This window comes from Heptranchias perlo, chromosome 34, assembly GCF_035084215.1.
Source record: "Heptranchias perlo isolate sHepPer1 chromosome 34, sHepPer1.hap1, whole genome shotgun sequence".
In the NCBI taxonomy this organism is placed as follows: Eukaryota; Metazoa; Chordata; class Chondrichthyes; order Hexanchiformes; family Hexanchidae; genus Heptranchias; species Heptranchias perlo.
In genome coordinates, this window is record NC_090358.1 from 1,210,909 (window position 1) to 1,238,437 (window position 27,529).

At 48.0% G+C, this 27,529-nt stretch overlaps 1 protein-coding gene across 7 annotated transcripts in view; it reads left to right on the forward strand.

Annotated features, from left to right (window-relative positions):
* Positions 1–27,529, forward strand: part of pde8a (phosphodiesterase 8A) — a 136,022-nt gene that overhangs the window by 46,893 nt on the left and 61,600 nt on the right. The window contains exons 1-3 of one of the 7 annotated variants that reach the window (XM_067971234.1): positions 1,704–1,942; positions 2,756–2,870; positions 3,657–3,871. The exons of 3 other annotated variants lie outside the window; for them this stretch is intronic. In XM_067971234.1, the coding sequence (XP_067827335.1) occupies positions 3,869–3,871 (3 nt within the window). In that variant the 5' untranslated portion in view covers positions 1,704–1,942; positions 2,756–2,870; positions 3,657–3,868. Of the gene's footprint in view, positions 1–1,703; positions 1,943–2,388; positions 2,871–3,656; positions 3,872–27,529 lie in introns of those variants that run through there. 3 more of the 7 variants (XM_067971233.1, XM_067971235.1, XM_067971236.1) reach the window with 3 other exon arrangements.

Below are 27,529 nucleotides of genomic sequence, written 5' to 3' on the forward strand. Positions count from 1 at the left end.
CTGAAGGCTCTGATTCTCTTGCTATGATGATCAACGTCTTCGAGTACCTCACCAAGTGCCAATTGTGCATCGGCCTAGACTGCTGAGTGTGGGCAGGTTTATCTGACTATTGAGGGTAGCAGAGCCAATCTCCATCCAGTGCCCACCCAGCATCCACGCTCCCACTGGGGTCTTAGTGCAGTGACCTAGACACACAGCCCTAAACCAGGGTACTGAGATGGCTAACAGCACTTTCCCGTTCTCTGGCTCAGACGGTGACTTTAGCTCCGAACTAGCAAAGCCCTGTTTTATAGTCCATGTGTTTGGGTTGGGTTGAGTTGAGCTACATTAATGTACAGAGTTGACGTAACCAGATCTCTGACATACCATGGTTGGTATTTGGTCATTCAGTTCCTTTATGCTGTAACCCAACTCTGCTCGCCAAGCCCACTTTCCCTCCATATTATTAGCATGTTCTTTAATGTATAACTGAGAAATTATGGAATTTATGTAGATGCTTAGATGTGGTGGGGTTATTGAGGAGTTAGGGCTGATATAGAAGTCAGTCATTTCTCAGATTATGTACTCGAATAAAATAGCAGTGTTTAATTTGAAAGGTTTAATTGGTAGCTTGTGGAATGAGGAGCGAAATGGTGAGTTACTAGTTGTGTTCTAACATTCACAGCTGCTCTTGTGAGCACTAGTGCTGTTAGTGATTGTGCACAGCTGCTGGACAATTGATACAAATGACCATTTAAGCATTTATTTCATTTTGTTATCTGCAAAGTGTACATATTTGGGTAAGTTATGATCACACAACATTGGATATTTGCATTTAGTGCATAACTGAAAATCACTGCGTATGTAGGGTCATGGGGCAGGGTACATGGTTGTGCACAATTGGCCACTACATCTAAGCAAGGTTAGGGTTGCTCCCTGACTCTAGAACCGGGTGGGGTAGCGACTTTTTTTTAATGGTCTGTAAAATCTGTTTACTTTTCCCTTCTTCGTTCTTCGTTCTTCGTTTCTTATTCAAGAGCATTACGCAGAGTTTGAAACTAACAGCAGTCTGTGAGCGTGAGTCCAGTACATGTAACAGTGATGGGTGAGAGTTACTCGAATCAGTGCCAGCTCTCTGAACCCTGTTCTTACCCACAACATGATTCCTCCAAGTTTTTCTCAAACTCTTTCCCACAAATCTGTGTTTGTTATTTGAAACTAAATTGTAATCAAGCTCTTTTATATTTGTGTTTGCAATTTTGCTACAAATCGACAAATGGGAAGCCCTCCCTCAGTGTCCATGAGTAAATCTGAGTGTGTTTACCGTGAGCTAGTGATTGAGGCAGTAAGAGTCCTGATCAGAACTCACTTGTTTTACTCTGAATATGTTTCTGGATGTGAGCAATGCAAAGTATTTGTGTGTGAACTCACAAAGCAATCCAAGGCAGCAATGATTTGTAGTAATCCTGGGGAATTTCAATATCCCACAGGTGAAGCGGGCAATTGGGGGCGACCATGAGGGAGGAGTGAAAACACGAGCAGTATCCATGGTAACGAGGTACAAGGACAGACACTGTCACGTCTTTGCGCTGAGCTTTCAGCCTGACTCCGGGTTACTAAACAACTCGACTTCATGTGATCATTGACGAGCTCAGTTTTAGATCAAGTTCAAGGCTAAGGTCACAGAATTAGTGCATGTGTGAAGCGTAAGAGCAGCAAACGGGGATTTGGATCTGTGACGAGACATTAAAACTAGAAAGAAATTGATGAGAGAGACTAGAAGTTGAAACTTCAGTTGGTGCCATCAGCAGACAAATATTTAAGTTCTTTTAAGCCCGTACTTGGCTCAATTGAGAGCACTTTTGCCCATGGGTCAGAAGATTGTGTATTTGAAGCACTGATCAGGACCTGGGGCTGAGAGTGTTCTAGCTCAGTGTTGAAGGCGATGGAATTGAAGTAACCGGTAGGCCCTTTCTGCCTGGAAGTGTTAAACTGCTGTAATGGAGGGAATGTATCAGAGTTCGAGATCAAATGGGCCACCCTGAGCTGAACTGTTATTAAAAAAAACCCTCCATACTTTAGAGAATGTTCACTGCTCTGTGTTTTACATCGAATCCCCCAATGGAGGTGTGGGAAGTTACACTCTGCAAAATATTCACTTCGAGTTTATTTTCGCCCTTTTATTAAGCTGTGATTTTACAGCTAAACATTCTTTTTAAAAAAATGTTTTGCAAAGATCAGCAAGCAGTAAGGATTTAGTGTTTACAATAGTACAAAATGCTCAGTGGAACATGTACTACAATATAAATAATTACAGCCTATTCAATTCAAAATTTATTTTGAATTTAATTGAGTTGAAATTCTGAAAAAAAAATCTTCCTGTGTATTTTTATTTAAATTGTTTGATTCGATTTGCTGGATCATTCAACTTCATTTTGAGAGCGAAATAAGTGAGTGGGAGTGGAGGCTGCTCCCTGCAGAGAGCCCTGGGTTTAGTGCGAGGAGCTTGTACAGATCAGTGAACATGACCTCAGTTCCCCGCTCAGCACACTCCACCTTCTGCAACTCTTGTGCAAACAGTCACAGTCTGACTAAAGTGTCCGTGTGTGAGTCTCCGTTCCTGTCAAAAGTGCCTCACTGTATAAACAGTGGTTTGTTCAGCACCAGGAGCTGCAGCCGGCTTTCCAGAGCTGACCCCTGATAATGGGGCTGACTCGGTGCTGATAATGGGGCTGGCCATTCCCAGGAATGTTATTCACTTTTTTCTGTGTTATAGTTTCTTGCTCTTTGTTTCCTGAGCCTGTTGCTCCGCTCTATCTGTGTCGGATATCGCAGCAATGTTGCACTGGAATATTTTCGAAGGATGAGCATTTCTCCAGACTCTATGGAGCGTAAGTTTAAACTGGTTTCTGAATGTACGCGAACTTTGCAACTCTATTGACAGCAGTAAGTCCACGGGCTACAGTGACAAATCGGAAGCACAAAGCTGAGAATTTGAGTGTTTGTTTTAACCCCAGAGAGTCTTTTACCCTGAACTATTTCCAGCAGAGCTGCTTGTTTTGTGGTTTAATGGTGGCTTTATCCACCGGCTGCAATTGGACATGGCAGTTATGGCCCATGGGGTGCAGCGGGGACAGCAATTACCCCCCTCCCTCCCGGAGTACAGGTCTCAGCACTTGCTGGGAAGGCCAAGTGATACAGGTGTGTGTTGGTGAGAGGGGAGTAGTGATACAGGTGTGTGTGTGTTGGTGAGAGGGGAGTAGTGATACAGGTGTGTGTGTTGGTGAGAGGGGAGTAGTGATACAGGTGTGTGTGTTGGTGAGAGGGGAGTAGTGATACAGGTGTGTGTGTTGGTGAGAGGGGAGTAGTGATACAGGTGTGTGTGTTGGTGAGAGGGGAGTAGTGATACAGGTGTGTGTGTTGGTGAGAGGGGAGTAGTGATACAGGTGTGTGTGTGTTGGTGAGAGGGACGTAGTGATCTGGCTGAGTTTTGGAAGGTTTTCTGTAAAATGTGATTTAAATGGAATTTATTCCTGGTGATTGTCACTTATTTGAAACAGTTTCTCAAACTTAAATCATTCACTACTTCTCATTGGCTGGATTTTCTTTGATCTATAGATTGGATTATTTTAGTTGGTAGTTTCACTAAAAAGTATTTTGTACCTTGCACTCTTTAGTACAGCTGTGGAAGTACAAACCGCCACTATTAGTACAAAAGTGCACTCTGTTTGCACGTCGGATCACGGATTCTGCTGAAGCCCCAGCCTGAGATTAAGTGAACAGCAACACAACTGTTCCAAGGTTAAGGACATAATCGTATTAAACAGGATTCTCCATTAATCTGGATAAGGAGAGAAATATCCAGAAGGTGAACCAGTGGAGAAGGTAAATGGTGAGTTAGGTTTCTGTCTTTGCCTGGCTCCTCATCTTAACTTTATTAACATTCTATCTTTGTGCATTAGTTAAGGTGGAATATTGGAGGTAAAGGTCTCGCTGAACTTGTTTCACTAAGTTGTGTTTCAGGTGGAGGTAATAAGTGGAGTGAGGCGACCAGCTTTTAAAATTCAATTTCGGAAAATATTTTGCGAGAGCCTTGTGCTCAATGGAGCCCCTCTAAATTTGTTTAATGTCATCTGGGCAGGTGTGGGATGGCGTGTCTGTCTTTTTTTAAAATCTTACATCTGCACGCACTTTCTGTCTACAAAACCGTGCTGCTTGTTGTCACATTTGGTTGTACTTTTATGTCCACTTTCTGCCATTATGAAGCACTTTGGGATGTCCTGAGGATGTGACTGGCGTTATATTAATGCAAGTTCTTTGTTTTCTATGTCAGCTTTTATAATGGAAACTGCTTGTTTAACCCTGTGAGCCTGGAATTCCGCAAACTAGCCACCAGGTTCCCATAGATTGGCCAAAATGCTTCCTGAATTTTTTTAATTTGCTACTTTGCTCAATAACTGAAATTTCTAATGTCCAAAAGGACGATTTAAACAAAATGAATTATATACTTTCACAACAACATGATTAAGTTTATCCATTGAATTGTCTTCTGTGACTGTTAATGTCGTCTTCATAATTTTTATTTGAAGGCCTTAACTGCTTCCAAAACCTGTACATGGACCTGATAAGTTTGCCATGAGGTGAGAATTTGGATTGGACGGTTTAAGTCTGCGCAGTGTACCTAATTTCCCAGAATTCATCAGTACCAGTCAGTCAGCTGTATTGATGGAATATTTTTCTTTAGTTCCTAGCAGTTTTTGCTCTGTTGTTTTTCAAAATTATTTGAAAAATTTGCTGGAGGACATATTTCAAAAGTTTTATTCAGGTGAAGTTTATGGTGAATGTGCCTTCTAAAACAAAAGCTGTGTGTGAGAGAGAAAAATGTGTGCAATCACACATCCATTGCAGCTTATGGTGTGTTCTATAATAATCTGAGGGTGTATTTCCTCATGCTAGTGTTAGTATAATTTTCAAAAAGCATTGGCCCGGAATATGCTGGAGTGGGGCATCTCACGGTGGGCCCCATTAGCTAGACTTTTTCCTTCACCCTTCAACTCACATTTTTTGGGCTAGAAGTGTGAGTTGATAACGGGCCAGGGAAATCTGGTGAATTAGAGTCAAATCAGGTCCAGAAAGAGAAATAAAGACGGGGAAAGAAAGATTGAATTGAGAGAGCGAGAGAGAGATAAAGGAAAAGTAAGAAAAATGTAAAATTTTAAAAATTTCTCACAATTTACTACCTGTAGGAATGAGACTCACTCCTTTTCTGGGCTGGAGAGGTTGATTGGCAGGAACATAATTTAAAAGGCACTTGAGCTGTTAGGTACCAGCCCGACCTTTCTGCGGCGAGGTTAATGGGTAATTAAATGCAGCAATTTCTTAACCCTCGAAGTTGAGGGCGAGCTGCTGTTTTCGCGAGGCGAATGGCAGAGCAAATCATCCAATAATTTGTGGCGGTTCGCAACTCACAGGGTATCTCTTCCTCTCCACAAATTGCTGGGCAATTTACTCATTAATATCAGCAAATACATTAAACTCGCCGTTATTTTGGCAGCAAATCCTAGCCCATTGAATTTTGAAGCCAACTAGTTACCTTACCTGCTTTGATATTTAAAAATGCAAATGTCCTAATTGTTAACAGCTGTGAGATAGTGGCTTTCCTTATTTTAACGTTGACATTTTTAGAAAAGCTTAGTTGAATTTTGAAAGCAAGTAAGGCCTCTGAGGGAAGCAGGTAGGAAGGGAGGGGCAGAGGGAGACCTCTCATCCCGTACCTGGGGGAAGCAAGGGGGGCCTCGATGGAGGGTACAAAGGAGCAAGGGAAAGGGGGAAAAGGAATTGAGTGGATAGCTCAAAAGGAAAGAGGTGGGGCTAGTGATGGGAGTAAGGGCTAGGGACTAATAGGAGTGGGGGAATGATTGGGGGAGGGGAAGAGTTACTGAGGGACACATTTCCCCATCCACCCACCGCACTTGATATGAAGCGACCGTTCCCTGCCGCAGCCGCCGCCGCCGGCCCCCGTTCCCTGCCGCAGCCGCCGCCGGCCCCCGTTCCCTGCCGCAGCCGCCGCCGGCGCCGGCCCCCGTTGCCTGCCGCAGCCGCCGCCGGCCCCCGTTGCCTGCCGCAGCCGCCGCCGGCCCCCGTTGCCTGCCGCAGCCGCCGCCGGCCCCCGTTCCCTGCCGCAGCCGCCGCCGCCGGCCCCCGTTGCCTGCCGCAGCAGCCGCCGCCGGCCCCCGTTCCCTGCCGCAGCCGCCGCCGGCCCCCATTCCCTGCCGCAGCAGCCGCCGCCGGCCCCCGTTCCCTGCCGCAGCCGCCGCCGCCGGCCCCCAGAAAGGAAAGACGAAAAAAACAAAGGAACAGGACAGAGTCAAGCAATAAATGAGCTGGGGAGAATCAGAAGTAGAAGAGAGACGGAGAGAAGTAGCAACACAAGGATAACCGAGACAAGTAAGAGAGAGACCGTATTCTCCGTTACAGGAGATCAACTAGTTTTAAATTAAAAATCTTGTGTCTGCATTTTCAGTCAGCTTTTCCACAACACATTCCTGTGTCACATTTATAATGGGTGCTGTAATTTCATCCCCCCCCCCCCCCCAAGTTTTTTTATTCGTTCATGGGATGTGGGCGTTGCTGGCGAGGCCGGCATTTATTGCCCATCCCTAATTGCCCTCGAGAAGGTGGTGGTGAGCTGCCGCCTTGAACCGCTGCAGTCCGTGTGGTGAAGGTTCTCCCACAGTGCTGTTAGGAAGGGAGTTCCAGGATTTTGACCCAGCGATGATGAAGGAACGGCGATATATTTCCAAGTCGGGATGGTGTGTGACTTGGAGGGGAACGTGCAGGTGGTGTTGTTCCCATGTGCCTGCTGCTCTTGTCCTTCTAGGTGGTAGAGGTCGCGGGTTTGGGAGGTGCTGTCGAAGAAGCCTTGGCGAGTTGCTGCAGTGCATCCTGTGGATGGTACACACTGCAGCCACAGTGCGCCGGTGGTGAAGGGATTGAATGTTTAGGGTGGTGGATGGGGTGCCAATCAAGCGGGCTGCTTTGTCCTGGATGGTGTCGAGCTTCTTGAGTGTTGTTGGAGCTGCACTCATCCAAGCAAGTGGAGAGTATTCCATCACACTCCTGACTTGTGCCTTGTAGATGGTGGAAAGGCTTTGGGGAGTCAGGAGGTGAGTCACATGCCGCAGAATACCCAGCCTCTGACCTGCTCTCGTAGCCACAGTATTTATATGGCTGGTCCAGTTAAGTTTCTGGTCAATGGTGACCCCCAGGATGTTGATGGTGGGGGATTCGGCAATGGTAATGCCGTTGAATGTCAAGGGGAAGTGGTTCGACTCTCTCTTGTTGGAGATGGTCATTGCCTGGCACTTATCTGGCACGAATGTTACTTGCCACTTATGAGCCCAAGCCTGGATGTTGTCCAGGTCTTGCTGCATGCGGGCACGGACTGCTTCATTATTTGAGGGGTTGCGAATGGAACTGAACACTGTGCAATCATCAGCGAACATCCACATTTCTGACCTTATGATGGAGGGAAGGTCATTGATGAAGCAGCTGAAGATGGTTGGGCCTAGGACACTGCCCTGAGGAACTCCTGCAGCAATGTCCTGGGGCTGAGATGATTGGCCTCCAACAACCACTATCATCTTCCTTTGTGCTAGGTATGACTCCAGCCACTGGAGAGTTTTCCCCCCGATTCCCATTGACTTCAATTTTACTAGGGCTCCTTGGTGCCACACTCGGTCAAATGCTGCCTTGATGTCAAGGGCAGTCACTCTCACCTCACCTCTGGAATTCAGCTCTTTTGTCCATGTTTGGACCAAGGCCGTAATGAGGTCTGGAGCCGAGTGGTCCTGGCGGAACCCAAACTGAGCATCGGTGAGCAGGTTATTGGTGAGTAAGTGCCGCTTGATAGCACTGTCGACGACACCTTCCATCACTCTGCTGATGATTGAGAGTAGACTGATGGGGCGGTAATTGGCCGGATTGGATTTATCCTGCTTTTTGTGGACAGGACATACCTGGGCAATTTTCCACATTGTCGGGTGGATGCCAGTGTTGTAGCTGTACTGGAACAGCTTGGCTAGAGGCGCAGCTGGTTCTGGAGCACAATTCTTCAGCACTACAGCTGGGATGTTGTCGGGGCCCATAGCCTTTGCTGTATCCAGTGCACTCAGCCGTTTCTTGATATCACGTGGAGTGAATCGAATTGGCCGAAGACTGGCTTCCGTGATGGTGGGGATATCGGGAGGAGGCTGAGATGGATCATCCACTCGGCACTTCTGGCTGAAGATGGTTGCAAACGCTTCAGCCTTGTCTTTTGCACTCACGTGCTGGACTCTGCCATCATTGAGGATGGGGATGTTTGCAGAGCCTCCTCCTCCCGTTAGTTGTTTAATTGTCCACCACCATTCACGACTGGATGTGGCAGGACTGCAGAGCTTTGATCTGATCCGTTGGTTGTGGAATCGCTTAGCTCTGTCTATAGCATGTTGCTTCCGCTGTTTAGCATGCATGTAGTCCTGAGTTGTAGCTTCACCAGGTTGGCACCTCATTTTTAGGTACGCCTGGTGCTGCTCCTGGCATGCTCTTCTACACTCCTCATTGAACCAGGGTTGATCCCCTGGCTTGTTGGTAATGGTAGAGTGAGGAATATGCCGGGCCATGAGGTTACAGATTGTGCTGGAATACAATTCTGCTGCTGCTGATGGCCCACAGCGCCTCATGGATGCCCAGTTTTGAGCTGCTAGATCTGTTCTGAATCTATCCCATTTAGCACGGTGGTAGTGCCACACAGCACGTTGGATGGTGTCCTCAGTGCGAAGACGGGACTTCGTCTCCACGAGGACTGTGCGGTGGTCACTCCTACCAATACTGTCATGGACAGATGCATTTGCGACAGGTAGATTGGTGAGGACGAGGTCAAGTAAGTTTTTCCCTCGTGTTGGTTCGCTCACCACCTGCCGCAGGCCCAGTCTAGCAGCTATGTCCTTCAGGACTCGGCCAGCTCGGTCAGTAGTGGTGCTACCGAGCCACTCTTGGTGATGGACATTGAAGTCCCCCACCCAGAGTACATTTTGTGCCCTTGCTACCCTCAGTGCTTCCTCCAAGTGGTGCTCAACATGGAGGAGGACTGATTCATCAGCTGAGGGAGGGCGGTAGGTGGTAATCAGCCTGAACTACAGAGGAGGGGGATTTGGGGTTAATGATTAACAGTTTATCAAAAATTCTGGGGCATTTTTAAAAAGGCAGATGGTATATTTTGTTTGTACTTTTGGCACCGTGCCAGGGTAGAATCTCAAAAGCATCTATCAGCACACTCCGAGCCCAGCTCGCCTCGATTTCAGGAACGCAGCCTCAACACTGCTCACCACCTGCCGCAGCCTCAACCCCAAATCCCCTCTCCCAGACTGAACTACAGAGAAATTTCGATGCTCCAACTAATGCTGCTTTTCTACTTCCCAAATTGCTATCAGTGTCACTTTTTAACTAAAATAATTTGGAATCGGTGTTATATAAAATGGCAATGGATGACTTCAAAATAGGGACAGATTATGCCTGTGCACCATGGTCCATTTTTCCTCTGGCCTTTTAACCGCTGAAGCCTACACTTAGCTTCGATGTCCCTGTGTGTAACGTCACTCGAGGTGAACTAGTATATTTAATTATTTCAATTTGTTGGGTTGCTGAGGACTTGACCTCGATGGAGCTTTGTGTCTTGGAAGCTGCTTGTTCATTTAGCCCTTGGCGAGCAGCAGTGTTGAGGCTGTGTTCCTGAAATCGAGGCGAGCTGGGCTCGGAGTGTGCTGATAGATGCTTTTGAGATTCTACCCTGGCACGGTGCTAAAAGTACAAACAAAATATACCATCTGCCTTTTTAAAAATGCCCCAGAATTTTTGATAAACTGTTAATCATTAACCCCAAATCCCTCTCCTCTGGCTGTAAAAGTTTGGGACGGTCTCGACCCAGTTCTCTGTCTTCCCACAGCACAAAACTATCTTTAACTCGTTGCAAATTAGCATGAATTTGGCTTTTAATCAGAGCACAAGAAAGGTTTTAAAAAGAAATGAAGGGAGAACATTATTCCCCCATGCAGCATTTTCAAAGATTGGTTCTACAAACAAATGAAGAACTGTCTTGGACGCGCCAGAAAAAGTCTTGCTGTTTTATTCCCCCTCACCCAAGGGTCCTGGAGAGCTGCCATATTGGCTGTCAAACTTGAAATAAAGCCATTCTGCTGACGCAAGTGGTTGGACTATCAACAGATGCTGCTCATGGTGCTGTGGGCTGACACCCTCTTGGACTTGGATGCTGATCGGGAGATGTCAGCAATGTAAATAAATTCTGTACCCCAGGTAATGCTGGGTGTCGGCCGGTACTGAGATCCAAATTGACACTGGCTCCTGATTGGTGTCTGAGAGGAATTGAAATCCACACTTGTTTCCAGACCCACACTGATCTCTGCTGGATGGACAGGTGGGCTCCAAATTCAAGAACAGGTGTCAATCTAAGGGAGGATTTAAAAAAAATTATCAGGGGGTGTGAATTGTGGAAGGAAGCTGAAGGGGTCTTGTGCGTTATCCTGAATCTTATTAACTAGAAGGGAATCGGGCCCATCGTGCACGGGCCCATCATTTACAGGTGGACATGTGTGAATACTTTAAACTGGAGTTTAAAAGTTTAGTGTCTTTATGGAAAAAAAATATTCAGGCCTATATTGTTGATCTACAAAACATGTTTAATTTGCCTCTAAGTTTTGAGTTTGAGCCTCGTTCAGCTCTTTGAAAATATAACTGTCTGTCAGTTACCTTGTTTCTGTTTGGATGTGTTGATGCATCACGACTGGCTAAACTCCCAATTTTGTTGAGTTTTACATTAATGTCCAACCTGCTCCTCAAAGAGCTTGCAGGTCCCTGAAAGTTTCATTCTGAGTCGTCCCTGCAGGTTTACGTTAGCACCCAGGCATTTCCCACTAGGGTCTGTAGGCCCAGGGAGTCCTGAGATAGTCAGATTTCTGTCCTTGCCACATCTACAGTTTTTCTACAATTCTGTACTGTAGATTTTTCTGTATTTGTTAATTTACTGGCAGATTATTTCTGTTGCTAGACGCTAATAAAAGCACTTTGTGCAATTATAGTTCCTTTTGCACAGTGCCCCTCCCTTCCCTATCAGGGCACTACCTCACCATTTATATACCCCTCGGTCATCATCAAAAATACAAGAGTGGAGCTATCTTTTGGGGCTTTCAATCTTAAATTAAATTTTCCATAAGTAGTTGACACAGTCTTTGGGAAATTAGCAGAGGGGGAGGGTGTCTGTGTTATCGGGGGGACCCTCCCCCGGGAGGGTGTCTGTGTTATCGGGGGGACCCTCCCCCGGGAGGGTGTCTGTGTTATCGGGGGGACCCTCCCCCGGGAGGGTGTCTGTGTTATCGGGGGGACCCTCCCCCGGGAGGGTGTCTGTGTTATCGGGGGGACTCTCCCCCGGGAGGGTGTCTGTGTTATCGGGGGGACCCTCCCCCGGGAGGGTGTCTGTGTTATCGGGGGGACCCTCCCCCGGGAGGGTGTCTGTGTTATCGGGGGGACCCTCCCCCGGGAGGGTGTCTGTGTTATCGGGGGGACCCTCCCCCGGGAGGGTGTCTGTGTTATCGGGGGGACCCTCCCCCGGGAGGGTGTCTGTGTTTGCGGGGGTGTAAACTCGGATGGCAGGCTTCCTCGCTGTCTAAACCTGCTGATCCTCCCTTTCACTGGCTGCTATTGGTTAGTGGGCAGTTTTGCTGGGCCTGAGATTTGCTTGCTTTAGTGTTCTTCCTCTCTCTCGGTAGGATCACAGCATTGGGCTGCTCACAGGTGTGTGTGGGGTGAGAAGGATTAAAAATATGGAGCTGTGGGATGGGGGGAGGAGCAGGTCTGAAGTGGGTGGGAGTGTTTCTGAACTTGGAAAATTGGGGGGGGGGGTGCGGGAAAGAAGGCTGAGCCTTTTTTTATTTGTTCACGGGATGTGGGCGTCGCTGGCGAGGCCGGCATTTATTGCCCATCCCTAATTGCCCCTTGAGAAGGTGGTGGTGAGCCGCCTTCTTGAACCGCTGCAGTCCGTGTGGTGAAGGTTCTCCCACAGTGCTGTTAGGAAGGGAGTTCCAGGATTTTGACCCAGCGACGATGAAGGAACGGCGATATATCTCCAAGTCGGGATGGTGTGTGACTTGGAGGGGAACGTGCAGGTGGTGTTGTTCCCATGTGCCTGCTGCCCTTGTCCTTCTAGGTGGGAGAGGTCGCGGGTTTGGCGGGCAGGCCATAATTCATGTATAAGTGGGTGCTTGTAACAGCAGTGAGAACATGTTATGCAGGTAGCTTCCTCCGAGCCCCTAAATTAGTCTTGTTACTCCCACTTCTGAGCACCTGCAATGTTATGTGGACTAACACTGAAGTTGGTTCATTCGAGGAGTTAGCCCATAAAGAGAAAAGTTAAAGTCTATAAATCCAAAGGAAAAGGCTAATTTTCTAACTTGTTGTGGAAGCTGCATCTAGTTACTCACCTATGCCCGAGGTTTGAGAGTGAGATGGTACGTTCCTGAAACCTTGGTCACTGCCTCTGCCAATGTGAAAACGACAAATGCATAAAACGTACTGTTTATAATGAGAACATGTTTAGATTCTCAGTGACCACTGAATCTGAACTAAATATTACACAGAATAAGATTTTTCATAAGTTTTGTGTGTGTGTGAGAAATGACAAGTGTTGGTCTGATCGTGTTCTGGGCACTGATATCTCCTGTCTCTTCCACTCCCCTTGATTGACTTAATTGAAGGATGAGATTGCAGCTCAACACTGCGTGTCTTCCATAAAACCTCTTGTCCAGTTCAAGCTCACTGATGTACAACCATACTTTGTTTTCTATTTAAAAGTTTGATTTTGTCAAATAACCTGGTGCCTAGTCATCGATCAGTATCCCTTCTGATTCTACCTCTCCAATCCGATATTCTGCATTTTTATGGTGACCTGTGATATAATTTCCACCCCTTAATTGGATTACTGTGAATTATCAAATTCTTTGTTTACAGCTGAAGCCTTTGAGTGAGTAACGGATAGGAAACACATCCATCGTTACCTTGTTTCTCTGAAGCTGAAGTATAAAATAATTGCTTTTTATTTCTGTGATCATTGCAGCAAATCTTTAGGCATAGGCGCTCGGAGAATGAGGTTTAGGGGGTGTCTACTCGTGATAGTTCAGTCACTTAATTGTAATTATTGGATAATTTGAATTGCACTTTTTAAAACACAATCTCTAGTAAAGCTCCAATCCAGTTGCTTAATTCAGGTTATTGGGTAATTCCAGAAATTACTTTGAATGTGGAGGAGCAGTTTGTATTCTCAGTCCAGTCAGCTCATGGAAACACATAGCATGGAGGATGCTCCATCCTATTTTGCATCTTTAGGAGAGTTTCTGCCAATTTTCCATCTACTTCTGCTTCACAATTTTGCGTGTTCACAATTAAGGGGTGTTGCACCTTCAGTATGCAGCATGTAGCCTGTAAGTGTATGACTCTGAGATGCTTTAACGGGTTATGTTAATGGACACTTGTTTCTTTCTAGCCTCCAAATGACTAATACTGGCTTGTTATTCAGGGAACAATGAGGCTAAGAGTGTCTGGTAAATTTATACAGTGAGATTCTAGGGAGCACCTGTGACTACGCAATAAGTGAAAGGCAGGACGAGTGGTGCAGCAAACAGCATCAGTGCAGAAAAATTGATCCAGGAAGTTGCTCGTAAGTACGAATGGTAAAACAACTTCCACAGTGGATCAGTGGTAACCCTCTCACCTCCTGAGTTGGAAGGTTGTGGGTTCAAGTCCCACTCAGAGACTAGAGCACACGATCCAGGCTGACACTCCCAGAACAGTACTGAGGGAGTGCTGCACTGTCGGAGGTGCCGTCTTTTGGATGAGACATTAAACTGAATCCCCATCTGCCCTCTCAGGTGGACTAAAACAACCCATGGCCACTATTCAAAGAAGAGCAGGGGATTTATCCCTCAACCAGCATCACTAAAACAGATTATCTTGTCATTATCTCATTTGTGGGACCAAATTGGCTGAAGTGTTTGTTGCACAGGATCAGTGACTACACCTCAAAAGGAATTAATTTGCTGTGAAGCACTTTGGGACATGTTCAAGTCTTGGAATGTGACTTGAACCCATGATCTTCCGATTTGAACCAAGCTGACGCCTCTGACACTTCAGAATAGGTTCTTGTCGCTGTGTTGAGGGTGATTTTTGCTGGTTGAGGCTCACAGTGACTGTGCGCCTTCACTTGCCGAGAAGTATGATCAAAAAAATCATCAATATAGGAGTGCGACACAAGGGGTTGTGGTAACATCCATTATTAATATTCATTTCCCAGAATAGTGGCGGTGTCATCACTGAGGCAATGACCTCACACGACCTATTTCCCATCTCTCAACCAACAAAACTGCAGTATTTACTTTTACAAACAATGTTTCATGACCATCTGTGCAATTACTTTTTACCCCATTCCTGAGGTTGACATAATTTTTGTCACCTTCTGAGGTTGTGGCTTCCTTATTTGTGGAAGTAAAAATTCTAATCTCAAAGTCTCTGAACTGCGTCTTCCATGTGTCTGAATTGGCGCTCGTTGTATCTCAACTTTCCAAAGGCAGTCGGTAAGTCAGAGAGTTGTTGAAGTGAAAGTTTGTGGGACACAGAAACTGTAAATTAGATAATTTGGCTTCAAAAATCGATTGGTGATTGGAGAGCTCCTCCTCCTCCCTCGGCCCCTCAGTCAGTCTGGGGTCCTTCCATTCGAGTGGAATGTTTGCAGCTGCAGATGATGCACAGTGTGGGGGGAAAGCGGGGTGTTTGGGGAAAGGGTAGAATTCAATGACCTGCACTGAGATTTAATACTGTGCAACATAAAACGTGCAGGCCTGTACTTACAAGCAGCAAATACCACAATGATCTGTTTAATGTGAGTTAGGGAAAGATCAGAGTGCATTAACAGAAGAATAAGGCCATTCGCAGTGCATTAACTGAATAAACCCATTGTCAGTGCTTGGCAGCACTTTCAAAGGCAAACGTGTCAGATTCATAGAGTACATGTCAACATAATGGCAGTGAGGCTCTGTGTGGAACACTGTTTGAGGCTGGATTAACCGTGTTTAAAACAATACAGATTGTGGAATGGTTCAGAAGAGCAATCGAGGACATTCCAGATTTTAGGTAATTTGATTTATGAATAGTGTACGAGAGTGATGTATCATCACTGGGAGGGAGGGAATGTCCAGGCAATTAAACAATGCAGGGATCCATTAATAACAACAACAACGTGCATTTATGTAGCGCCTTTAACATAGCAAAACATCCCGAGGCGATTCACAGGAGCGATCAAACAAAATTTGACACCGAGCTACAAAAGATGATATTGGGACAGGTGGGTAAGAAAGCTGATTTTTAAAAAATGATTCTTGTACTGGATCTGCATGTCATTGAAGTTTTGAGGGGGACGGCGGGCGGGTGTTGAGGGGGACGGCGGGCGGGTGTTGAGGGGGACGGCGGGCGGGTGTTGAGGGGACAGTTTGTGGATGCCGATTGAGATGCTCGACAGGAATGTTCTGTTGGTTGGGGATTGCTGTGCGATGCGTTTGTTTTGATGCAATTATTGCATTGTTATTAACAAGAATCTGTTACACGCTCTCGTTTGTAGCTCGTTAGCCGGTGAAGAATCCGTCCTACCTGTTGGGGCAGTGAAAGAAACAAGGAAATGAATCTGAGAGATAATTGGGTGTGACATTGAGTCTGAGCCAAACATGTTTGTACGTTGCGAGTGTGACTGAACAATGTGTTTTTGAAGGGTGTGGACATGTATGATCGACATGTACTCGAAGGGTCAGTGTACTCGAAGGGTCAGTGTACTCGAAGGGTCAGTGTACTGCTACGTTCCAGTATTTTGGGAACATTATTAAATGTAGCCACATTGTGAAAAATAGAGTCCATGGGAAATGCTCGTGTTGCAGTAGCACGAGAACCCTATAAATCCAATAGGGAATTCAGGAGAAATGTCTTGAGAATGTGGAACTCACTACCACAAGGAGTAGTTGAGGCAAATCGCATTGATGCATTTAAGGGGCAGCTAGATAAACACATGAGGGAGAAAGGAATAGAAGGAAATGCTGATCAGGTGAGATGAACTAGGGAGGGAGGAGACTCGTGTGGAGCATAAACACCAGCACAGACCAGTTGGGCCGAATGGCCTGTTTCTGTGCTGTAGACTCGATGTAAAGGTCAGAGTTCATGCTTCCTGATTCTCCAAATTTCCTTGTGGTTAGAATTAAGAAATTGACTTGTTAGTGACATCATAGCACCTTGCTAGGTGAAGCTAAAGGATGCTTTACTCCTGTTGGATACAGAACATATTCTCTGCTTCAACGGTGAATGAGAGAGTCTGCTTTATCTGGTATTTAGCAGTCTCCACCGTCAGTTGGCCTGTAACATCTACCTCCTGCGTAACATGGGAGGAAGAAGAAGGTGATATGGTCCAAGATATTGAAGCACGAGCCAACACGCTGTTCCACGAGAAGCATTTATCCCTTAACCAACACAGCCAAAAACAGGCCAGGAATTAGATAAATACTTGAAGGGAAAAATTTACAGGGCTATGGGGAAAGAGCGGGGGAATGGGACTAATTGGACAGCTCTTTTAAAGTGCCGGCACAGGCGCGATGGGCCGAATGGCCTCCCCCCTGTGCTGTATCGACTATGATACTATGATCTCAAAGCTCTTTATGCGACCTAGCTATGCAAAAATTGGCAACTACATTTGTCCTCAAAACAATACTGTCTGCACTTCAAAAGTAATTCATTGGCTATAAAACATTTTGGGACAAACCTAGGACATGATCTTCTGAGCCAAACCTGTTTGTACAGTGTGAGTGTGACTGACCAATGCATGTTTGAGGGGCGGGGATGTGTACGACCCTGACTCAGAGGTGAGAGAGTTATCAGATGAGCCAAATTGACATTTAAATCAGGAGTCCGGGGGTCGTTGTTACTGAACCAACATTGACAGCGGAATAGAAAAATGGTCAGTGTGTGTCTAAGTGTGAGCCTGAAGCATTGGGTTTGATGCAGGCGGAAAGTCTTCCATTGTGGTCAAAGAAACGCTGACATTTGAATGATGCAGATTCATAATGTGCCCGACAGACCGAGGGTGCAGTGATGTGACCCCACCCCCCCCCCCCAGTCCTGTGATGATGTGACCCCCCCCCCCCGTCCTGTGGTGATGTGACCCCCCCCCCTGTCCTGTGGTGATGTGACCCCCCCCCACCCCCCCGTCCTGTGGTGATGTGACCCCACCCCCCCGTCCTGTGGTGATGTGACCCCCCCCACCCCCCCGTCCTGTGGTGATGTGACCCCCCCCCCCGTCCTGTGGTGATGTGACCCCCCCCCCCACCCCCCCGTCCTGTGGTGATGTGACCCCCCCCCACCCCCCCGTCCTGTGGTGATGTGACCCCACCCCCCCGTCCTGTGGTGATGTGACCCCCCCCCACCCCCCCGTCCTGTGGTGATGTGACCCCCCCCCACCCCCCCGTCCTGTGGTGATGTGACCCCCCCCCCGTCCTGTGGTGATGTGACCCCCCCCCACCCCCCCGTCCTGTGGTGATGTGACCCCACCCCCCCGTCCTGTGGTGATGTGACCCCCCCCCCCACCCCCCCGTCCTGTGGTGATGTGACCCCCCCCCCGCCGTCCTGTGGTGATGTGACCCCCCCCCCCCCCCCCGTCCTGTGGTGATGTGACCCCCCCCCCGGTCCTGTGGTGATGTGACCCCCCCCCCCCCCCCGTCCTGTGGTGATGTGACCCCCCCCCCGGTCCTGTGGTGATGTGACCCCCCCCCCCCACCCCCCCGTCCTGTGGTGATGTGACCCCCCCCACCGGACCTGCAGACTGGGGTTTCTGCCATTGGCACCGTGCTGTTGGTCTGCGTGTTATGTTTTTGGGTTTGTGGGGGTGTAACTGGCCATTGTACCGGGGGTGTAACTGGCCATTGTACCGGGGGTGTAACTGGCCATTGTACCGGGGGTGTAACTGGCCATTGTACCGGGGGTGTAACTGGCCATTGTACCGGGGGTGTAACTGGCCATTGTACCGGGGGTGTAACTGGCCATTGTACCGGGGGTGTAACTGGCCATTGTACCGGGGGTGTAACTGACCATTGTACCGGGGGTGTAACTGGCCATTGTACCGGGGGTGTAACTGGCCATTGTACCGGGGGTGTAACTGGCCATTGTACCGGGGGTGTAACTGGCCATTGTACCGGGGGTGTAACTGGCCATTGTACCGGGGGTGTAACTGGCCATTGTACCGGGGGTGTAACTGGCCATTGTACCGGGGGTGTAACTGACCATTGTACCGGGGGTGTAACTGGCCATTGTACCGGGGGTGTAACTGACCATTGTACCGGGGGTGTAACTGGCCATTGTACCGGGGGTGTAACTGACCATTGTACCGGGGGTGTAACTGGCCATTGTACCGGGGGTGTAACTGACCATTGTACCGGGGGTGTAACTGACCATTGTACCGGGGGTGTAACTGGCCATTGTACCGGGGGTGTAACTGGCCATTGTACCGGGGGTGTAACTGACCATTGTACCGGGGGTGTAACTGGCCATTGTACCGGGGGTGTAACTGACCCTTGTAACGGGGGTGTAACTGGCCATTGTACCGGGGGTGTAACTGGCCATTGTACCGGGGGTGTAACTGGCCATTGTACCGGGGGTGTAACTGACCATTGTACCGGGGGTGTAACTGGCCATTGTACCGGGGGTGTAACTGGCCATTGTACCGGGGGTGTAACTGGCCATTGTACCGGGGGTGTAACTGGCCATTGTACCGGGGGTGTAACTGGCCATTGTACCGGGGGTGTAACTGGCCATTGTACCGGGGGTGTAACTGGCCATTGTACCGGGGGTGTAACTGGCCATTGTACCGGGGGTGTAACTGGCCATTGTACCGGGGGTGTAACTGGCCATTGTACCGGGGGTGTAACTGGCCATTGTACCGGGGGTGTAACTGGCCATTGTACCGGGGGTGTAACTGACCATTGTACCGGGGGTGTAACTGGCCATTGTACCGGGGGTGTAACTGGCCATTGTACCGGGGGTGTAACTGGCCATTGTACCGGGGGTGTAACTGGCCATTGTACCGGGGGTGTAACTGGCCATTGTACCGGGGGTGTAACTGACCATTGTACCGGGGGTGTAACTGACCATTGTACCGGGGGTGTAACTGGCCATTGTACCGGGAGTGTAACTGGCCATTGTACCGGGGGTGTAACTGACCATTGTACCGGGGGTGTAACTGACCATTGTACCGGGGGTGTAACTGGCCATTGTACCGGGGGTGTAACTGGCCATTGTACCGGGGGTGTAACTGACCATTGTACCGGGGGTGTAACTGACCATTGTACCGGGAGTGTAACTGGCCATTGTACCGGGGGTGTAACTGACCATTGTACCGGGGGTGTAACTGGCCATTGTACCGGGGGTGTAACTGACCATTGTACCGGGGGTGTAACTGGCCATTGTACCGGGGGTGTAACTGACCATTGTACCGGGGGTGTAACTGGCCATTGTACCGGGGGTGTAACTGACCATTGTACCGGGGGTGTAACTGACCATTGTACCGGGGGTGTAACTGGCCATTGTACCGGGGGTGTAACTGGCCATTGTACCGGGGGTGTAACTGACCATTGTACCGGGGGTGTAACTGGCCATTGTACCGGGGGTGTAACTGACCCTTGTAACGGGGGTGTAACTGGCCATTGTACCGGGGGTGTAACTGGCCATTGTACCGGGGGTGTAACTGGCCATTGTACCGGGGGTGTAACTGGCCATTGTACCGGGGGTGTAACTGACCATTGTACCGGGGGTGTAACTGGCCATTGTACCGGGGGTGTAACTGGCCATTGTACCGGGGGTGTAACTGACCATTGTACCGGGGGTGTAACTGGCCATTGTACCGGGGGTGTAACTGGCCATTGTACCGGGGGTGTAACTGGCCATTGTACCGGGGGTGTAACTGGCCATTGTACCGGGGGTGTAACTGGCCATTGTACCGGGGGTGTAACTGACCATTGTACCGGGGGTGTAACTGACCATTGTACCGGGGGTGTAACTGGCCATTGTACCGGGAGTGTAACTGGCCATTGTACCGGGGGTGTAACTGACCATTGTACCGGGGGTGTAACTGACCATTGTACCGGGGGTGTAACTGGCCATTGTACCGGGGGTGTAACTGGCCATTGTACCGGGGGTGTAACTGGCCATTGTACCGGGGGTGTAACTGACCATTGTACCGGGAGTGTAACTGGCCATTGTACCGGGGGTGTAACTGGCCATTGTACCGGGGGTGTAACTGACCATTGTACCGGGGGTGTAACTGGCCATTGTACCGGGGGTGTAACTGACCATTGTACCGGGGGTGTAACTGACCATTGTACCGGGGGTGTAACTGACCATTGTACCGGGGGTGTAACTGACCATTGTACCGGGGGTGTAACTGGCCATTGTACCGGGGGTGTAACTGACCCTTGTAACGGGGGTGTAACTGACCATTGTACCGGGGGTGTAACTGACCATTGTACCGGGGGTGTAACTGACCATTGTACCGGGGGTGTAACTGACCATTGTACCGGGGGTGTAACTGACCATTGTACCGTGGGCCAGATTCACTACTCCGTTATAGCAATGATTTATTCGCTTGAGTATGGGAATGTTTCGATGTTGTATCACTGAGCATTGATGATTTATTTTGTGGTAGATCCCTCACATTTCAATTAAGCAACTTAGATCCAGACTGAGTGAGTCAGTCTGCACGTTGGAGCTGTAAACAGAACATGTGAATGTTGACGGTTAAGTTCTTTTCAATCTCGTTATTCCTTTAATATCTCATGGGATTATTAGGAATCCTAAAAAACTATAAATATAATAAAAGCTTCCAAGTAATTGAGACTGTAAATCCCATAGATCAGAGCGTTTCTTGTTCTCGTTTGGAAGATTTAAAGCCACAGAATGCAGGTGATTTCTACACTGGATTTACAATTGAACCCGAGGTTATCCATCTGACCCTGTTAGAGGTTTACGACAATCCTCATAAGTCTCGGGTGACCTGCATTTGTGACTCTGCTTTTATCGTCTCTGCTCATAATTGGTCATGCCCTAGATTTTGAACATATCGAATCATTTCAGATGGAAATGATTATCACACTCGATGCCGTGCTGATTACATGTCTGTGCTGACGTAACCCATTACTGTTAAGCTTGTTTAAGCAGGGATCAGGATTGGGTTTAAATTTTTGTTATGAATTGTTTTGTACTGAGCAGATATTAATGTGTACATTATGTACTGGACTTGAATTTTCCAGGAATTAAGTATAGATAACACTTGATAAACTATCTGTGCTGATGTCACAGTCGTTAGTCCTGCAGCTGAGTGCATGTCCGTTGTGGAATATGGCAATGTAAACAGAACTTTAAAAAAATGTGTAATTAAAACTTTTTTGAGAACCTACAGAACTTTGAGGCTTCTTTATTGCATTTTAACCTGGTAGTTCTTTAGCCCTCCCGAGTGTAGTCTAAAATTGGGTCCTGTTAGTGGGTAAGTAACGTTTACTTCACGTCTACTTGAACTGTGGAAAAACACCCAGCAGTACAACTGTGGCAATGGTTGAATGTGACAAAATATTTACCACATGAGATTATTCCTCGTGTTTTGGAGATTGCATTCTGTGATCGCAGGCTGGTTTTCCGTGAAAATGGAAAGCCGGCAGCCTTGCCCCTGATATTGACGTTGGGCTGTTTTGGTTTAGATTCCAGGATTGTAACCAATATTTTGAGGATTGTATTCTATGATTCCATCTGTTTTTTTTCCCCATGAAGAGTATGAACTGTTGGCCTTGGTTTTAGATTTTTGTCCTCCAACCTGGGGTGTCTGGTGAGGACTTTGAGCTGTACTGCACCAGGATTCAGACTTGTAACCAACAGTACAATTACTAAAAGTTGCAGCATGAGGTAATGGGTTAAGAGCATCACAAGTGTTATTGGATTACTTGTACTTTTCTGAGATTAGGAAGAGGAAAATTAGCCACAGCTCCGGCCTCTGATTGCTGTTCAGTGACCTCTGCTGGAATTGTGTGTGGAAGTTCCCCCGGGCGGGCTTTGCCCGGCGTTCCCAGTGCTGATGCCACTACCACCACATAATGGGTTTGTTGCATCATATTTTTTTTTATTCGTTCATGGGATGTGGGCGTCGCTGGCGAGGCCGGCATTTATTGCCCATCCCTAAGTGCCCTTGAGAAGGTGGTGGTGAGCCGCCTTCTTGAACCGCTGCAGTCCGTGTGGTGACGGTTCTCCCACAGTGCTGTTAGGAAGGGAGTTCCAGGATTTTGACCCAGCGACGATGAAGGAACGGCGATATATTTCCAAGTCGGGATGGTGTGTGACTTGGAGGGGAACGTGCAGGTGATGTTGTTCCCATGTGCCTGCTGCCCTTGTCCTTCTAGGTGGTAGAGGTCGCGGGTTTGGGAGGTGCTGTCGAAGAAGCCTTGGCGAGTTGCTGCAGTGCATCCTGTGGATGGTACACACTGCAGCCACGGTATGCCGGTGGTGAAGGGAGTGAATGTTTAGGGTGGTGGATGGGGTGCCAATCAAGCGGGCTGCTTTATCTTGGATGGTGTCGAGCTTCTTGAGTGTTGTTGGAGCTGCACTCATCCAAGCAAGTGGAGAGTATTCCATCACACTCCTGACTTGTGCCTTGTAGATGGTGGAAAGGCTTTGGGGAGTCAGGAGGTGAGTCACTCGCCGCAGAATACCCAGCCTCTGACCTACTCTTGTAGCCACAGTAGTTATGTGGCTGGTCCAGTTAAGTTCCTGGTCAATGGTGACCCCCAGGATGTTGATGATGGGGAATTCGGCGATGGTAATGCCGTTGAATGTCAAGGGGAGGTGGTTAGACTCTCTCTTGTTGGAGATGGTCATTGCCTGGCACTTATCTGGCGCGAATGTTACTTGCCACTTATGAGCCCAAGCCTGGATGTTGTCCAGGTCTTGCTGCATGCGGGCTCGGACTGCTTCATTATTTGAGGGGTTGCGAATGGAACTGAACACTGTGCAGTCATTAGCGAACATCCCCATTTCTGACCTTATGATGGAGGGAAGGTCATTGATGAAGCAGCTGAAGATGGTTGGGCCTAGGACACTGCCCTGAGGAACTCCTGCAGCAATGCCCTGGGGCTGAGATGATTGGCCTCCAACAACCACTATCATCTTCCTTTGTGCTAGGTATGACTCCAGCCACTGGAGAGTCTTCCCCCTGATTCCCATTGACTTCAATTTTACTAGGGCTCCTTGGTGCCACACTCGGTCAAATGCTGCCTTGGTGTCAACGGCAGTCACTCTCACCTCACCTCTGGAATTCAGCTCTTTTCTCCATGTTTGGACCAAGGCTGTAATGAGGTCTGGAGCCAAGTGGTCCTGGCGGAACCCAAACTGAGCATCGGTGAGCAGGTTATTGGTGAGTAAGTGCCGCTTGATAGCACTGTCGACGACACCTTCCATCACTTTGCTGATGATTGAGAGTAGTCTAATGGGGCGGTAATTGGCCGGATTGGATTTATCCTGCTTTTTGTGGACAGGACATACCTCGGCAATTTTCCACATTGTCGGATAGATGCCAGTGTTGTAGCTGTACTGGAACAGCTTGGCTAGAGGCGCAGCTAGTTCTGGAGCACAAGTCTTCAGCAGTACAGCTGGGATGCTGTCGGGGCCCATAGCCTTTGCTGTATCCAGTGCACTCAGCCGTTTCTTGATATCACGTGGGGTGAATCGAATTGGCTGAAGACTGGCTTCTGTGATGGTGGGGATATCGGGAGGAGGCTGAGATGGATCATCCACTTGGCACTTCTGGCTGAAGATGGTTGCAAACGCTTCAGCCTTGTCTTTTGCACTCACGTGCTGGACTCCGCCATCATTGAGGATGGGGATGTTTGCAGAGCCTCCTCCTCCCGTTAGTTGTTTAATTGTCCACCACCATTCACGACTGGATGTGGCAGGACTGCAGAGCTTTGATCTGATTCGTTGGTTGTGGAATCGCTTAGCTCTGTCTATAGCATGTTGCTTCCGCTGTTTAGCATGCATGTAGTCCTGAGTTGTAGCTTTACCAGGTTGGCACCTCATTTTTAGGTACGCCTGGTGCTGCTCCTGGCATGCTCTTCTACACTCCTCATTGAACCAGGGTTGATCCCCTGGCTTGTTGGTAATGGTAGAGTGAGGAATATGCCGGGCCATGAGGTTACAGATTGTGCTGGAATACAATTCTGCTGCTGCTGATGGCCCACAGCGCCTCATGGATGCCCAGTTTTGAGCTGCTAAATCTGTTCTGAATCTATCCCATTTAGCATGGTGGTAGTGCCACACAACACGTTGGATGGTGTCCTCAGTGCGAAGACGGGACTTCATCTCCACGAGGACTGTGCGGTGGTCACTCCTACCAATACTGTCATGGACAGATGCATTTGCGACAGGTAGATTGGTGAGGACGAGGTCAAGTAAGTTTTTCCCTCGTGTTGGTTCGCTCACCACCTGCCACAGGCCCAGTCTAGCAGCTATGTCCTTCAGGACTCGGCCAGCTCGGTCAGTAGTGGTGGTACCGAGCCACTCTTGGTGATGGTCATTGAAGTCCCCCACCCAGAGTACATTTTGTGCCCTTGCTACCCTCAGTGCTTCCTCCAAGTGGTGCTCAACATGGAGGAGGACTGATTCATCAGCTGAGGGAGGACGGTAGGTGGTCATCAGCAGGAGGTTTCCTTGCCCATGTTTGACCTGATGCCATGAGATTTCATGGGGTCCAGAGTCAATGTTGAGGACTCCCAGGACCACTCCCTCCTGACTGTATATCACTGTACCGCCACCTCTGGTCGGTCTGTCCTGCCGGTGGGACAGGACATACCCAGGGATGGTGATGGAAGAGTCTGGGACTCTTATTCAGCACATTTGCAATTTTTAAGGAAAATGGTCTACCATGCTGTTTACTCTTGTAACTGAGATATGAATGAACTTTCTTTCTGTTCTCTGTTTGCATCATTTGAAGCCGTAGAGTTTTTGTTTAGAGCAGCACTATCCGGGGTCATCTGTCCTCAGTGTATCGGGAGTATAAGCCTTTGTCTTTTGCAGACATGACATGCTTTCTAAACTCACCAAATCTTCCAGTAACTTAAAATGCTACTGCGAGGATGAGCAGAATGTTTATCTCTGATCTAGTTTAATAATGTAACCCCAGGATGATATCCCAGATTTCATTTGCACTTTCTGTACATGCTGCTCTCACCCCAGGTTCTGACTCAGGTGTCTGCTGGCTATCTCAGGAAATGGACTTGGATGCTACAACTGTCCTGAGCTGTGAAACCTTAAATACCTTTGGGATTGATCTGTGGTGTCGTTATCGAGATACGAGGCACTGGACACTGCAGCAAGGGCAGCTCTGCCCATCAACAGACAGCCCTGTGCTTACACAGCTCCATACCTCACGGGCTACTCCTCAATGTTGAGAGAACAAACGGCAGCCACGGCTTTCTCAATATTGAAGATTCAGTACGAGATTTGTAAAGTGCCAGAGATTGAGTTGTATTTGCCTTGGTGTGAAGGGTGAGATGTGTTTCACACTTTGATTCAGACTATGATTCACACTCGAACGATGTGCGACAGTCTATTAGTAGAGATCTCTTCACTGCTTGGCTTTGGTGTGTACAGGAATAAGATCAGAATTCAACTCCAGTTATACTGCCACACCCAGGTCAGTGCACACCTAACATCACTTCATGTCAGTGGCAGTATAACTGCAGTCTAACAGGTGCTTTATATATTATGTTAATGATGGGTGCTACAGATCAGTGGCATGAAATTACATTTTCCAATCTGCAAAGTTTCTGTACCAACAACAGTTAGTGTGACCCAAGCTTGTGTTTACTTAATAGTTAGATTCTGGCCTTTAAAGCGGCACGGATCCACCTTAGCAGCAGAATAATACATTATGCGTTACATGGTACAGCCCTAGTGTCCCTATAAAACAGTGCATCGTTCAACTTACTATGAACCCTGGTCCTTTAATTCCACCGTACTGTCGACTAGGATGGATGTAGAGGATTCTGCACCTGAAAGATTTTGTTTTGGTACCACCTTGCCTCACACAAATGTTTTCAAAGTGTTTCAAATACAAAGAATTGCTTTGCAGTGCGATGACTGTTGTGTACACAGACGTGGCAGCAGTTTGACCAAAGCAAGATTCCACAAACAGCAAGGAAATGAATGAGCAGTTGAAGGAAAAATGTCGGCCAGGTCACTGAGCTTCCTACCTTCCTCGAGAAGTGTCATTGGATCTTTCTCTGCTTTCATGTTGTATGAAACCCTTGGTAATGGTACCAGCTCTGGTGCAGCCCAAAAGTGATCTTGCCAATCCTGGTGAATGCCGCTAAGTTATGTATTTCAACAGCTTGTCTCTTCCAGCCTGTATATGCAGCTCACATTATTCACTGGTCCCAATAATAGAGAGCCATGCACTGTGTCTGCCCTGGTTACTCAGTTGGCTGTTTTTAGCTGTTTTACTACCTTTTTAAGACCCGATGCCAGTGTGAGACCCCCCCACGTCAAGGAGTGCGGCACTGTCAGAGGTGCTGTCTTTTGGATGAGACATTAAACTGAGGCCCTGTGTCCAAATAGATGACATGAAAGATCCCATGGCACTATTTGAAGAGCAGGAGCAATCTCTCTGGTGTCCTGGCCAATATTTATCTCTCAACCAACTTCACTAAAACAGAGTATCTGGTAATTATCACATTGCTGTTTGTGGGATCTTGCTGTGCGCAAATTGGCTGCCACGTTTCCTACATTACAACAGTGACTACACTTTCAAAAGTATTTCATTGGTTGTGAAGCACTTTGGGACATTCTGAGACTGTAAAAAGTGCTTTATATAAACGTGAGTTCTTTACTTTCTCTCCACTCTGAATCCATTATTCTCTACGTATCCACTCTCGTGTCTGTAATTCTCTACGTACACCACTGCCAGATAGCCGTTATCCTCTACAAATGACATTCCCAGATATGTCAGTGGTTGTGGTGAGAGTAATTTGGCGATGAGTTGAGTATTATCTGAAGTGCATGGCACAACCTCTCAAAGTGTAATTGCCTGAGTGCGATTTTCCCCTGAAACTTACTGATACCAAATGATGACTGGTGAGAATCATAGAAAGTTATGGCACACGGGGAGGCCGTTCGGCCCATCGTGTCCGCTCCGGCCGAAAAAGAGCTATCCACTTTCCAGCACTTCATCCGTAGCCCTGTAGGTTACTTCAAGTGCTCATCCAAGTACTTTTTAAATGAGTTGAGGGTTTCTGCCTCTACCACCCTTTCAGGCAGTGAGTTCCAGACCCCCACCACCCTCTGGGTGAAAAAAATTCTTCTCTGCTCTCCTCTAATCCTTCTACCA